At 40.0% G+C, this 14,450-nt stretch overlaps 1 protein-coding gene across 1 annotated transcript; it reads left to right on the forward strand.

Annotated features, from left to right (window-relative positions):
• The first annotated feature begins 674 nt into the window (after positions 1-674).
• stk11 (serine/threonine kinase 11) lies at positions 675-14,248 on the forward strand. The gene is made up of 11 exons (XM_030159805.1): positions 675-862; positions 1,717-2,743; positions 6,535-6,618; positions 6,906-6,995; positions 7,303-7,435; positions 7,731-7,867; positions 8,829-8,956; positions 10,288-10,345; positions 10,464-10,657; positions 12,360-12,604; positions 13,453-14,248. The coding sequence occupies exons 2-10, from the start codon at positions 2,460-2,462 to the stop codon at positions 12,566-12,568; spliced, it is 1,317 nt and encodes a 438-aa protein (XP_030015665.1). The 5' UTR covers positions 675-862; positions 1,717-2,459; the 3' UTR covers positions 12,569-12,604; positions 13,453-14,248.
• Positions 14,249-14,450: the final 202 nt, after the last annotated feature.

The following is a 14,450-nucleotide window of genomic DNA, read 5'->3' on the forward strand; positions in this document are numbered from 1 at the left end:
CTGTTTACTTGCTTGTCAGTCTTTAAATGGTTAAATAAATAAGTGAAACTGCAGAAATTAAAATTTATGGTTGACCTTTGCTAAGTGGTGGTGTTAATGCAAACATGTTGATTATGACCATCAATATCCATATTTTTTTATGGCTCTGAACACTAGTACACCAGGCTTAAAAGTCAGTGGTGAGGAGGGTGACAGATCAGTGTAATCAGACCTTCAGTTTGCCATTCCCATGGGGGTTTACACGGGATAAATATAACTCCGAAATCCCAGTTAAGCAAGAAGCACTATGGTGTTGGTTATAGCATCATCGGAGGCAGCTTAAGCCAAACTATAGGATTAACCACAGATCAGAGTTAATAGTCGGATGCGACAGTATTGTAAACGACAGGGGTCGAATGAGGTACAAAAGTGAGAAACCCGACCTAAATAATCGTACTTCCACATCACCCCCGTGGCCTTCTGATCAATAACATTATCCACATAAACGTCTCGGCAAAACTACTGCAGTTGTCAAAAGTTGTGGTGCGTATTCTCCGAGTAATACCCATTGCAAATCCAAAGACATATAAACGGGATGCGACCCAATTCTAACTAGTGAGTTCAGTGTTTGCTCCGTTGGTTGACATTTTTCCGTCTGTGACTGCGAGGGCAAAAACTTTGATTTGACGCATTAACGTATGGGCTGTCAGTGCGAGTTGAGGGGGGAGGTAAACAAGATGGCGACAACCTGAGTGGTAAGAGTAACACGAAGATTCAGAAAATTCAACAGCTAGACAGACCCAAGTGAAACATTTGCTGCACTTAGAACGGACACACAAAGGGGAAAGACCTGCAACGGAATCAAGCTACAATATGGATTTAGGTAAGATCCGGGACATGGAGTTAGGTAGCTTGTTAACAAGCGTTAGCTAGCTTTCAATTTACATTGGAATCTGAGCGGCTGGCTAGCCATCGCAGCCCCGGTTAGCTTCCCTTAGCTGGATGCGATTGGTTGGTGTCTCCCCTCTGTGGGATGGTTCGGATGTTCAGGCTGGTGTTATTTTTTAATCTCCTGGTAAACATGTTGTAATAAAACGGAAGAACAATCTTGGTTATCTAACAAGCCCCTGGATATGGAGATATTTCACCGGCAAAGTGAGGTGAAGTTGGCTAAGGCTAATCTTAACGTCAAAGCCAAAGTTGACTAGCTTACGCTGCATATTACCGTTAGCTAACGTTACAGTTGTGTGGCGATGTTTGAGTTATTCACAGTCGTCCACTGTTTTATCATGATCACTTATACTTAGTTGGCAGTGTTTGAGTCAAACTGCTGAGTTTAAAGGTTGTATGAATGTTGAAGGCGTGCATGTCGAAGAGCCACAGAAAGAGAGAGAGTGAGTTCATGCAGGCAAGCTAGTTCATTCAAGCATATGTGCTATTTTAGCTCTCAAGCTAGCTAAGAGTTAACACTTGGAAAACTGGTGTACTTCAACCATGCAACTTTACTGACAACTGTTATTTAAATTATATTGTAGTAAATTAAAGTAGGATGCTAAATCTGTACTAAATTAAATCAATCATCTCACGGCTGATGTGAAATAAGGAGCTAAGGTTAACCGGTCAAATGTCGATGTCTGGTCAGATTGTTTACTAAAGAAGGCTAACCTAGCTAGTTAAGTAGCGATCGAAAGGCATGTGTGTCCGTTCATAAATGTTTAAAATGACTTTTGCTTTCAGGTACCGGGCAGTAGTAGTTGTGGCATGGAGGACACCTGAGGACGGTTGGACACTTTGGATGGATTAGTCGACCTCCAGAAGCCGACCTGATACTAGAGATTGGGCAGATACTGCTGCATGCGTTTGGCTGTAGATCTGTGTTTGGATCAGGTCCAGCAGTGCACATTTATGTGTCCTAAGGCTAACTATGCTATGCAGCATGGACCTTTGACAGAAATGCTGTGCTGTATGGCCTTGAAGCAGGACTGGTTGCCTCTACCAAAGGCTGTCTGGTATTAGATTTACACAGAGGTGACACAAAGTTAGGCTGAGGATAGTAATCCTGAGGAGTAATTTTTATTTTTTTTCGCTACTGCACTTATCACAGATATAGTACACATAGTAAAAAAAAAAAAAAAAAAATGCAAGTGTAAAGCACTAATTCAGCACTGGGAAAGATCCTCACTTCTGTCTCTATCTTTTGAGTAAAAGAGCCCTAATGTTTACAGATTGGGATTGATCCCCCTTTTCCCTTACCTCTCAGGCCAGATAACTTTCCTTCTCTCTCCATATTCAGTATTTTGTAAGTTATCTGTTGTCCATCTCGTGGAATTAACCCCCCCCCCCCACACACACACACACACACACACACACACACACTCAGCACTGAAGGGTCACCAGTGGATTATTCTCCAGCAGCAATCATAGTTACTTGCAAAACTTTTGCACAGGAGGTTTAAGCTGCGACTCCTGAACTATCAGTCATGAGTACTGGTGAGCTGCATCATCTTGACTATCTAAACGAAAATGAACTGATGGAGATGGATACTTTCATTCACCGCATTGACTCTACAGAGGTGATCTACCAGCCACGGAGAAAGAGGGCAAAGCTGATAGGAAAATACTTAATGGGGGATCTACTGGGGGAAGGATCTTATGGCAAAGTGAAAGAGATGCTGGACTCAGAGACACTCTGCCGCAGGGCTGTAAAGATATTGAAGAAGAAGAAGCTGAGGAGGATTCCTAATGGAGAAGCCAATGTAAAAAAGTGAGTGGGTTTTTTTATGTATACTTTTGTGGATTGTAAACTTATTGTAAACAGGATGGTGGTTCTTTTTAAGTAGATACTACAGCAGTTATGTGACTCTAGTGATCCTAACTGTAATAGATCATTTTGTTCAAGTCACAAACTTGTGTAATGGCTTTTATCTTAGAGTTGTCAGTCAGGTTTCTCATAATTCCATAACAGCGAGAACAGCACTTCCTGCCTGTCATTATTATTCGCCATCACCCACTGCCCAACGGTGCAGAGCTGTTCAGTTACATTTCAACTTGCTGATCAAACATTTCAATTGGAGTTTGTGCCAAAAGTGATGGGAATTAAAAGGATGTTTTTATTATACTTAATTTATTGTATAGATACCTTTCTTTTTTTATATTAATAATAGCATAATCACTTTTCATGTCATTTGTTTTACTTGATTTTACAATTACACATCCTTTTTCCATGTGCCAAAATAAGTTAACATTTATCCATTTTTCCAAAGCAGCTTGGATTAAAAAATGAATTAGCATTTTGTTTTCAACTTCTCTTTGTCATCCTTTGGTTTGCCAGGTATATAATTTGCTGCACCTGTAGGCACACCTAACATTGATTTCAGGTTTCATAAATCACAACTTGAAATAGACTTGATTCAGTCAATACTTTGGCTGTTTACAATAAACCATGAACAAAAACTCTTGAAATCAAGGAAAAAGACAATAAGATAATAAAAGAAAGCAAGATCTTCAAAGTAAACAGAATGAGATGACAGAAGAAGCAATCTAATTGTGTTATTAAGCTTGTATGGCTTTTAGCAGGCCATATCTTTTAAATTTTTTTAGATTGGAAAATTACATCTTAAAATGTTAATGCAATGATCTAAAATGGTGAGTAATTGTCCTTTGTGCCTGTTCATTTTAACACATTTATCACTTAACTACTTTACACTATAAAATACCTCTTGGATAATGCAGCTTAACTGCTTCCCTGATGGTCCTTACTACTATATATTTATAACGTACTGTTGTCTATTTTGTATATTGGTGGTGTTTTAGTGTCTATCAACAGTCTAGGATTTTGGCTAGATTGTCATGTTTTCCTTTTGTCTTTTCATTTGTTCTGCTGCTTCTGATAATTTGACTGTAATGTCTTTGTGTTGAAACATCTTTTTTTATTTCCATTCTCCTGATGAGTATCACAAGTTTTAATCACACAGTAGTTTATTAAATATTACTCAAGCCGTTCGCTGCGGGCCTGTGCTAATTATAGAGGAAGCTTTAGAAAACTGTAAAAAGAGTTCACATTGTAAGAAAGGAGAGCTTCAGGATGATGATTTTTAGGCTGCAGGAAAACCAAGTCATTGTTTGAGATCTGCTAGAAAGCGTTTTTGTACCTCTGTCTTACATTGTTTTCCAACTTATTTAATTGTTTGATTCACATTTTTTACTAATGTTGTGCAGTCAGGAGCTTGCAGAAGTCGGTAAGAAATTGGCCTCAAAGCTTCAAGCTCAAAACTACACTTCATTGCACTCGGTTGAAGTGTGAGCTGTTATGCAATTGCAAAGTGTTAATTAAAACTGATAGATATGATAAATGGGGCTCAAACACACTCAGGGTGGACAGTGTGGGAAAATGAGAGAACAAGACATTACTGTTATATTAAGTACTGATTGGAGGACTGACTGCATAATGGGGCAGAGTACTGCTGAGGAGGTTTACATTACACATCACCCTTAAAAATTGGCTATATGATGGTTGTATTTGCATTTTGACAAACTGTCCTTAAAATTCCACATCTACATCTTGTTGCCATGGCTTCAGAGAGAAGAATAACTGTCTGTGGTGAGATGAATGTAGACACATTTTCACAGCACTAGTAAGACCCTCACCTCACTTTTACTGAATGCTTTTTTCAAACACACTGCCAAGATATCTTTCTATCTTGTTTACTGTACCTACACAAGTTCAGGGCAAAGTTATATCACTTCGCTAATAAGACATCTGTGTTTCTTGAGTGATTTCATTTTTTGTTTTGTTTTTCTTTGCTACTTCTATCCAGTTGAAGGAGGCTTTATGTTTTCAATCTAAAGAGAAGCTCTGGGTCTATGGGTGGATGCCATAGTACCCCTTAGCCTCCCTGTTCAGCCTCTGTTTAGCATTCCTGTCTGCCGAACACTTCCTGCTTTTACAGGGTTGCCATGGGAATGGGCATGCTCATACTGGCATTGATTGAGCAATGCCACTCCTGTTTCTAAGGCAACGCCAAAAGAATGTTGAGCCCTTGTTTTGAAGGACGGTGGAGCACATGGGTTTGAAGCAGCACAGTGTACATACAGATTCTGATCAGTGAGCAGTTGTTTATGTTGCTACCGCTGCATCCAAGAATTACTGCCATATCGCTGAGTGTTGAAATCCTTTCAGCAGTGCAGACTGAAGGGCCTCAACACAGAACACATTTAAAGTCAAAGACTGCAGATGAACTAAAACAGTCATGTTGCTTTAGGGTTTATCATTTGTTTTATTGAAACAAACGGTGACATAGATGACATGTACTGTATGTCTGCTGTTCAACAAAGTAACACAGCCTTGACATGCAGTATTGTCTTTCCTTCGAGTGTATGTGTCTTTTAAAAAAAATTTTTTTCAACCGGTGCAGTGATGCAGCATTTGCTGCTTGTTGTGTGTGTGGAAGCGGTAAGCTGACTAGGCCCAGAATGTGCATTTGTCAGGAGTAAGACTGAATGTCGGAGGGAAGCAGCAGTGGCGGCTTGTAAACTGACTGGTGCCTGTATGGAAAAAATTTGAGAGGATTTTAGAGATTGTATCAGAGTAAACAAGAAAATGGATAAGGAAGTGTCAGTCCTGTGCAGGCCAAAGTAATTGTTCGTATTTTAGGCTCGAAAGTGTTGACCTGTCATTGCACATAACTTGCACATATTTCAAAAGTGTCGACATAATAGTAAGGATGACTTTTTTTGTTTTAATTTTATTCTTTGTCCATTCTTAGATTCTTTTGTACTGGGACATTACACTCATTGTGTGTCCTTACTAAATATGCAACCACCATACCACTTTATCCTGCAAGCACCCAGAGATGTTATAGTTTTAGACACAGCTCACTATTGTCATCATAGTAGAGCCTTTTTTTTACTTAAAGAACTAACTATTGTCATCTGAAAGATTACAATAAATCCTAAATGTTTTTTCATATTAAATCATGATAGCAACCTTGGATTGATAAATTCTTTTAGTATTACATCTCTTAAATTGAAATTTGATCACAAGACACCCACCCACAGTTGTCAGGCACAATTTTCCCATGTGGGTATGACTAATATGTCAGGGGATCTCTGTGGTTAGTACTAAGTAGTCTTCCTATTCTGATCCAAATTCATTAGTGTCCCCACTCACAGCTTTCTGATGAATGTGGAGTCTCCTGAGTGTTTTGCCATGCTGGTGATTTAAGCATCCTCTCTAAGGGTAGTGAGGTGAACTGCATAGATGTATGTCCTTGTAATGAGGCTAGTCTGATTGACTGCTGCTGCACCTCTTCACCAATTTGTTTTTGGTAGTTGTTTATCTGCTTCCTAAAGCTTAACTCCTCTGAAACAACCTTTACTACTGTATATGTATATATTTTGTTGATGAATTTGAATCCGTAAAGGAAAGCCATTGCTAGATTCACAACTGTCTTTTGCCCATAATACACACACAGCTGCCTCCATGAAACCTTATAGCTCTACTTCATGCATGAAATTAATTGCTTCCATGTGATTTGTTCATGTCTGTCTCTATAGGGAGATTCAGCTGCTAAGAAGACTCCAACACAAGAATGTGATTCAGTTGGTGGATGTGCTCTATAATGAAGAGAAACAGAAAATATATCCTTAATCATTCCATATGACTGTACATGGATGTGTGATCACTGCTATTCATGCTTGGACAGAACAGCTCGTCCTTCTATACACAAATGTACTCTATGTGCAGAATGTTTGCCCATACATAAAAATTCCTTTCACTCTTGTTATTGTTGTTAGTTTATTATTTTAGACCATAAATGCTCTTTTTCTTAATGTTGTTTTTCCATGTTCTCTGCTTCACAAATATCTTAATTTATTAAAGGATTTGTTTTATTTGCGTTTGTAAATCCCCTTGACTCCAAACTTACGTATATGGTGATGGAGTATTGCGTTTGTGGGATGCAAGAAATGCTGGACAGCGTCCCAGAGAAAAGGTTTCCAGTATTTCAAGCTCACGGGTAAGTCTCTCCTTTTCTCTCCCTCTCCCCTCTCTGTCTTTCTCTTAGTCTTTTAGCTATATTTAGTCTGACCCTCTCTGCAGCCATTGCTCCAGGCCTAAGTTTAGATCCAAGACTGCAAAGCCTTTATGGCTAAAATAACTGCGTGAATGTCTGGCTGCTGTTGGAAAACCACTGAAGGATTAAGTGATGAAGGTTGATCACACCACAGTGATAAAATTCTTTTATAAATCTTATAGTATGGAAAACCTCCTCTCTACTATTAATTCTGTCTCAAGACTCCTGTTTTTTCTGTTGTGGTTTGCAGGTACTTTTGCCAACTCTTAGATGGCCTTGAATATTTGCACAGCCAGGGAATAGTTCACAAAGACATTAAACCAGGGAATCTGCTGCTGACCACTGACGGGGCACTTAAGATCTCCGACTTGGGAGTAGCAGAGGTGAGCCCAAGCTTAAGCATAATGGTTTTATTTTTCAGGGTTCTCTGGATCTTTAATGTGGTAGATCCTGGAATGCAACAAATAAACCACTTTTTTTCCTCTCAAATTTTTTTTTTTTTTTAATTCCACACTTTTCTGTTAATTTTACAAGAACTTAGTGTTGCGTACACAAAAATAGAACCATTGTTGACGTACCATTTGCTTGCAAAATACCAACTTCTTATCAAATTATACACTTAGCAATATTTGTGATAAATTCAAGTGACTTAAATTACTCAACTTTTTTTTTTGTCAGGCCCTTCACCCATTTGCAGAGGATGACACATGTCGCACCAGTCAGGGCTCTCCGGCCTTTCAGCCTCCTGAGATTGCCAATGGACTGGACACCTTTTCAGGGTTTAAAGTGGACATTTGGTCTGCTGGAGTAACACTGTGAGTGGTCACAGCCTGAGGTCACTTAGGAGCACATTGTCTTTCTGTCTTATTTATTAAATTGTCTTGACATACTTTTAGTTATTGATGATTGCTGCAGGATTCTAAAGTAAGACCCCGGTGCCTTTTTCTGTAAAAGTTAAGAGCCCAAGAAAACCCATTCACAAGCAACTTATGATTTCACAATCACAAATATCAACTCTCAAATGTGTTCATTATACATCCTGTGTACAAATTCAGCAATCAATAGCTGTATGGGCCATGCTGAATGGAAAAATAAGATGGCAAAGAACTCCACTAGCATGGCACAGCTGAGTTCTGCCCACACTGAGCAATCTGTATTGATGACAATTAGAACCTACTTTTGTTTTGTATCAGCACACCTTTCCTCTTTGTTTCTAACCTGTTTGGCAGAAGCTTCTTCTCCTTTGGTGTTTAATGACAGCTGTCAATCAATCAAGACTGAGCAGGTCCTGGGATGTGATCCCACTGAAATTGACCAATCATAAGTCTCAGTGCTTCCTTTGGTTTCTAAGCCCAAACTCAAAAATCTGATTAACCTCGAGGACAGTAGTGAACCTCTGAGTTGGTATGTGCTCCACTTTTGGTATGAAGAACAAATATGCCTGCTGTGGATGTTTTATAGTGTTCTTTGCCTCTTTCATTTCTCATTTGCAGTGGTCCATGCACCTCTTAGTTGTTAAATTTGCACACAGGACTTATATTGTACTCATGATCACTTAATATCTGAGCATGTGAAATCATATTTATTGTTTGTGACCATGTCTTCATGCTCTTTTGACTCTTGATAAATATTTGACGTCGCAGAAGAGCTGCAGCATAGAAACTAGTTCTGGTGAAGCACCATGCTCAAACACATTTCACATTGCAATGACTGTCTATGTTTCTGTATTATATCTATACTTAGTGTACTTATTGATGCATGCCTTCTCCCCTTCAGATACAATATTACAACAAGTCTGTATCCATTTGAGGGGGACAACATCTATAAGCTATTTGAGAACATTGGAAAAGGAGATTACACTATTCCCGAGGAGTGTGGACCTCTCCTGTCGGACCTGCTGCGAGGTTAGTGTGCTTTAAACTGAACAATTTCCTCATCAGCATGTTGATATGGTTATATATGTGTGAAGTAGAGGTGGATGTGGCTGTTCACTGCAGTGCTGAACTAATCCACCTACTGACATAACTGCAGTAACACCACACAAATGTGTTCGCACACATCATCAGTTTGTGTCACGCAGTCATTAATACACATACACATGTCATTTTTGGTCATTACTGAAATATGTAACCCTGGGGAAAAAGCTTGAGATTGAAGCAGTGAGCTCACTAAATCACAGGACAGTCCCCCGTCATCCTTTGAGTGTGTCCAGTAGGTGGCGCCATGACATTGAAATTCACCGTGGCGTTTCAGTTTGCAAGGCTTCCTCCAAACTGTAGAAATCCCTCCAGTTGCTGACGTCGTTTCCATTGATGTTGAGCCAGCAGCAGAATACTAAACACTTCACATTCAGACATTGCTCTTCCACAGTGGAATGCTGCAATGCTTTTGCTTCATGTGAGTCAAAAGAGTCAATAGTCTTTTTATAGTGAAACATATAATCTGCTGTTTGGCACAACAAACTCGGCTCCTTTCAAATCCAAAAGGAATGTTGGGAAGATTAGGTTTTCACTGAGAAATGAAGCCGTTTAATAAATCTGAATGCCTGTTCCATATTATACTGTTATCCAGCTTTGCACTTTTTTTTATCTTTTTACGGTAATTGGTCTATCGTTAGTATAATATGACAATCATTTGAAGTTTATTTGCAATGTCATGGGGAGGAGACTAAGACCTTGTGTCTGTATAACTGAATGGTAAACCTTCAGTAGGGGAAAAGCATCACATTCTGTTGCTGATATAACTCATCGGGCTTCCATCCCCCATTTTGTGTGAGTGTGTGACGTCTTCGTGTGATGACGCAGCACCTGAGAGATAGTCACTCCATAATTGCATAGTCTAAAATAAGCCCAGTGCCACAAAAGGTGTCCTTCAGCAAGCGCAGTCTACTATCAGCACTCTGCATGCTGCCCTTCTCTGCCTGCTGGGAGACAATTACATTATTAGGTCTGGATCGGCAGCGCATCACTGCTGCCTTATCACTCTAACATTCTGCTTTTCCTACAAATTCACCTCATGTTGTGATAATTAAAAGACAAAATCTCCATTACATTAGTACAGCTGTTATGTTACTCTTATTGATGTTACTGTACTGTGCCTGTTAGTCTATTGTCTACTGTTAATCCCACACTGCCACTGATTTATGTTAAGCACTCCACAGAAAGAGAGATGAATTGTGAGATTGTTTCAGAGAGTTGTGATTTAAAATGACCTTTTTAAAATGTGCATTTTTCAGGAATGCTTGAGTATGACCCTGCGAAGAGGTTTTCCATACAGAACATAAGGCAACACAAGTGAGTCCTTTATTACATAAAAATAGACTGACCAAAATGTGTAAAGTTAATTCTGTCAAGACTTTAACTTTCAAAAAGGCCAATGTTACATCCTTCTGTTCTCCTCTGTCACTGTCAGCTGGGTGCGTAAGAAACACCCCCCATCTGAGCCCCCCGTGCCCATCCCTGCCAGCGCGGAGAGCAGGGACCCATGGCGAAGTATGACAGTGGTTCCCTACCTGGAGGATCTGCACGGCTACACAGAGGAGGACGATGACGAGCTCTACGATGGAGAGGATGAGATCATATACACTCAGGACTTCACAGTACCAGGTAAATAAGAGAAGTTGGCGGACAAATCCATTCAAGCCACATTTAACCATAAGAGCACAATTGGCTGTCTATTCCTGTCTGTCAGTGTTTTCTACTTCTACTTCACTGTCGTACTTCAGGGCTGGTGTAGCCTCATTTCATGGGAGTTTATTATGCCTAAATTGGATCTGCAATCCTACACCAGCTCTTACCTAAGTGCATTACAAGTTTATTGTTTTGGATAGTATTGTGGTGTGTGAATGATGTTTGTTGGGGGTCTTCTGGCTTTGTTATCAATGACAAGGCACAGATTACAGATCATCATGAACCAAACTGGACATTGAAATTGAAGCCTTTTGTGATTAAATAATTGCACATGCTGACACTGCAGCTGGATTAATAGCGCAGCTCTAATCGACTCCTAACGAACCTTTGCTAAGCTGAGGCTTCTTATCAGTTACTGTATAAACCACATGTCTTTGACAGAAAGCATCAGCAGGAGCAGTTTGTCTCTAGCAATAACAACATCATGATGCCAAGAAGCATTGCCACATGGGAAATTGGGAAAAGTACTATAGTAGTAGGTTAAAATTATTGTATTTTGACAAAACTGATTATATGACAGTCTTAACCAACAGTTTTGCACTGCATGAATGTTTTCTGGGCCTATACGTTCATTCATTCATTCTAAAATATTTATAAGTTTTATCAGTAAGAAGCATTTAAGTTGAGAACTGCTGTACTTGTGAGCAAGCTTGATGATTTCAAGAAAGATTGAATGAAAAGATGTCACATGAGAAGAGAGTCATAACCACATATAATCTATATTTTACTATCATCATCATGGCAGGAAATTAATCAAAATGAGACTGATTACAATTCCAGATAAAAAGTGTCACAGAATGATAGAATTATCCCACAGACTATAATGATTTTATATATGATGATGCTGTTCTCTTGGTCTTTCATGGTCTACATGTTCACAGACTGGGTTAATGTCAGTGTGTTTCCTGATTCTCCCTTTGTCATTTTCCCCTGAATTCAGATCTTTTATCTGTTGCTAGGCAACAACCTGCAATAATAAATGCAGTAGTCTGGTATCTAGAAGCGGTGCCCCACATAAAACCAAATGGTGCTGCAGAATGTGAATGAAGAAATCTAAAAATAGTCCAGTTGAAATGGTTTCAGTGTGGGAGTATGAATGGTTTTTCCAGGGTTCACTCCCACACACGCTGTGCACTGTTGCTCATGAATGAAATACTGGTGTGTGTGCTAAATTGGACAACACTTTGACCCAGTGTTTCTCTTCAGCACTACATTTGACCTCCCTTTAATATGCTCCTCAATGTCACTGCCTTTGTGGCCAGCCCATAAAGTTTCTCTGGGCCACAGTTACGCATACAGACGTGCTCTGTGCTTGAAATAAGTGAGTCACGGTTAGGTTAGACCCTATTTTTGCACTTGATGGATTTTCTGTTGTTGTAGGTCACTATTTCTCACCTACTTCTCATGATTATCAAACCTGACATTTTGTTGTTGCTGCTGAGAAATCATTTTATGAAAGTCCCATCTTAGAAAGTATGTTTTTAAAGCAGCATGTCTGTGGTGCTTTCCATTAATGTTATCATATTGTGCCACTACACTTAGTCAACAAGGTCATGTTCAGCACTGATGTCAGCATTTACAAGGAAGTGTTGTTGGATGTGTCTGTGTGTCTCCTTAGGACAAGTGGCAGAAGAAGATAGGGATCAGGCGAACGCAGACCACAGTCCAGCTGTAGCCAAGCCAGTTTGTGTGAACGGAACAGAGGGGGTGTCTCTGAACAGCAAAGCCAAAGCTGAGCGTCGATCCTCTTCATCATCTAACCCATCACGCAAAGGAGTTTCCACAGCCAGCAAGATCCGCAAGCTTTCAACCTGCAAACAGCAATGACCCTCCATTCTCTCTCCACTGGCAACAGCCCACCTGGTTAGTGTGTTCACTTATAAGAAAAATATCTTTCTTTGACTGCAATCTCATACAACAGATTTAGAAAAGTAGATTATGGTAAGAGAAATGTGATGAGTGAAAGAGATACTGATGCAGTAGAGCAGACGCAAAGTCAAGCGGAATGTCAGGATGGAGGAGGAAGAGCAGAAGAGGAAATCTGGGAGTGGAGAGAGAAGTCTGTGTTGATATTCAGTGAGCAGTGCTCTGACTCACCACCTCTCCCCAGGCAAACACATGGGCGGTTTCTTATACAGTTACAACAACTAGATCTGGACTTCACTGGTGAAGCGTCACTCCTCAGTTCCTTCCTCATTATAATCCTGCATGGCTTTTAATACCTCTTTCTGACAAAAAAGTAGAGTAGATTTGTGCTGAAAGTGTGTACACCAGTTTAACAGGTCGTCCTCCTCTCTATCCAGTTACCACCTACAGTTTGCTCTTTGAATTTCTGCACAGACAAACCGCTCAGTGTGAGGCTGTTTGTCATGGGTGCAGTGCAGAGGAGATGCTGTGTATTAATTTGTTCAGGCGATGACTCACCCTGGATAAGATAAAGTGAGCTGTGGGATGTCTGTCTCTCTCTTTCTCACCCTGTAGATGAGTCTTCCTGTGCCAAATGCACCAATTAGTGGCAGCCTTGTTATCGTTCTGTGACATCATTCAACTAGTTTAAAGTCATCATGTGCTAAAATAAAAGTGCACTGAGGCAGATTTGTGCATGCTCATGTGCTTACCTGAAGTTTATGTTCACACATAAGCATGTACAAGTCTAACATAAAGACCCTTTGTATCTGAAATTTAAACTCCGTTTCTCCTTTTCCCGTCAGGTTAATCTGTCCCCGTCCTTCTGTGTCTGGAGTCAGAAACCTGCTGATGTTAAAGCCCCCATACCTCCTTGGACCACTGGTCTGCAGAGTCTTGTAACGGTAGCGGTATGAGTGACGGGGAGGAGGACAGCATGAAATGTTCTTTTTGCTCTGAGACTGAAGCACTGGCTGTGAAGATGGTGTGTTTTCCCCTCTCCCTTATTTTGGCTCCTTCGACTCCTGTCATACAGTTCCGTCAACCAGTCACCTCCTCTTCATCCTGTCGGCCTCTTCGAGGGGGTCAAACGTTGCACCGGACTTTAAAAACACCATCACTTCTGTTTCCTTTGAGCCACCTCTCCACCCTGTTTTGGTTCTTTGACTACATTTGTTTTTACAGAACCCTAATGGCAGTTTTTAAGACACATTGTGATGTGTAAAAAAAACAAAACAAAAAAAAAATTAAAAAGATAAAAGTCATGAATAATTCTATATTTAAATCTATGATGAGAATAATTATGATAGTACTCTACTACCACCAACGTTAAAACTGCATGCTGTACCGAGCTGAAGAAAGGGAAAGTGCTTGGTTTGTGGACAGATTGACAGACTGAAGCCTTGAGATCCACTGCTGGCCTGTTGGGGATTACCGTTTCTGATTTCCATTTTGTTTTTACTTTTTCTTTTTTCCAATGAATATTTTTTAATTATTATTTATATAAAATATGTCCCAAACAGGCTGTTTTGTTGGATGATCCTTTCTGTTCAACTTTGAGTTGAGCATATTTTTGTTATGCAATACAAATTCAGTTGTTTATGTCCTGTTCTTTTGTTCATTATTGTTGTTTTACACGTCCTTTATAAGGTAATCCTCTTAATAGGAACACTACATGCTCCCATCGTCGCAGTGCCTGTCTTTTCTCTAATGTCACCAAGCAGTTCTGTAGTCAAGTCCTATAGTATCAAGAGCCATTGCTGTTCAGCTGCAGGCGGTGTGTGCCTTCACAGTCACACAGTCG

This window comes from Sphaeramia orbicularis, chromosome 17 (genome assembly GCF_902148855.1).
Source record: "Sphaeramia orbicularis chromosome 17, fSphaOr1.1, whole genome shotgun sequence".
In the NCBI taxonomy this organism is placed as follows: Eukaryota; Metazoa; Chordata; class Actinopteri; order Kurtiformes; family Apogonidae; genus Sphaeramia; species Sphaeramia orbicularis.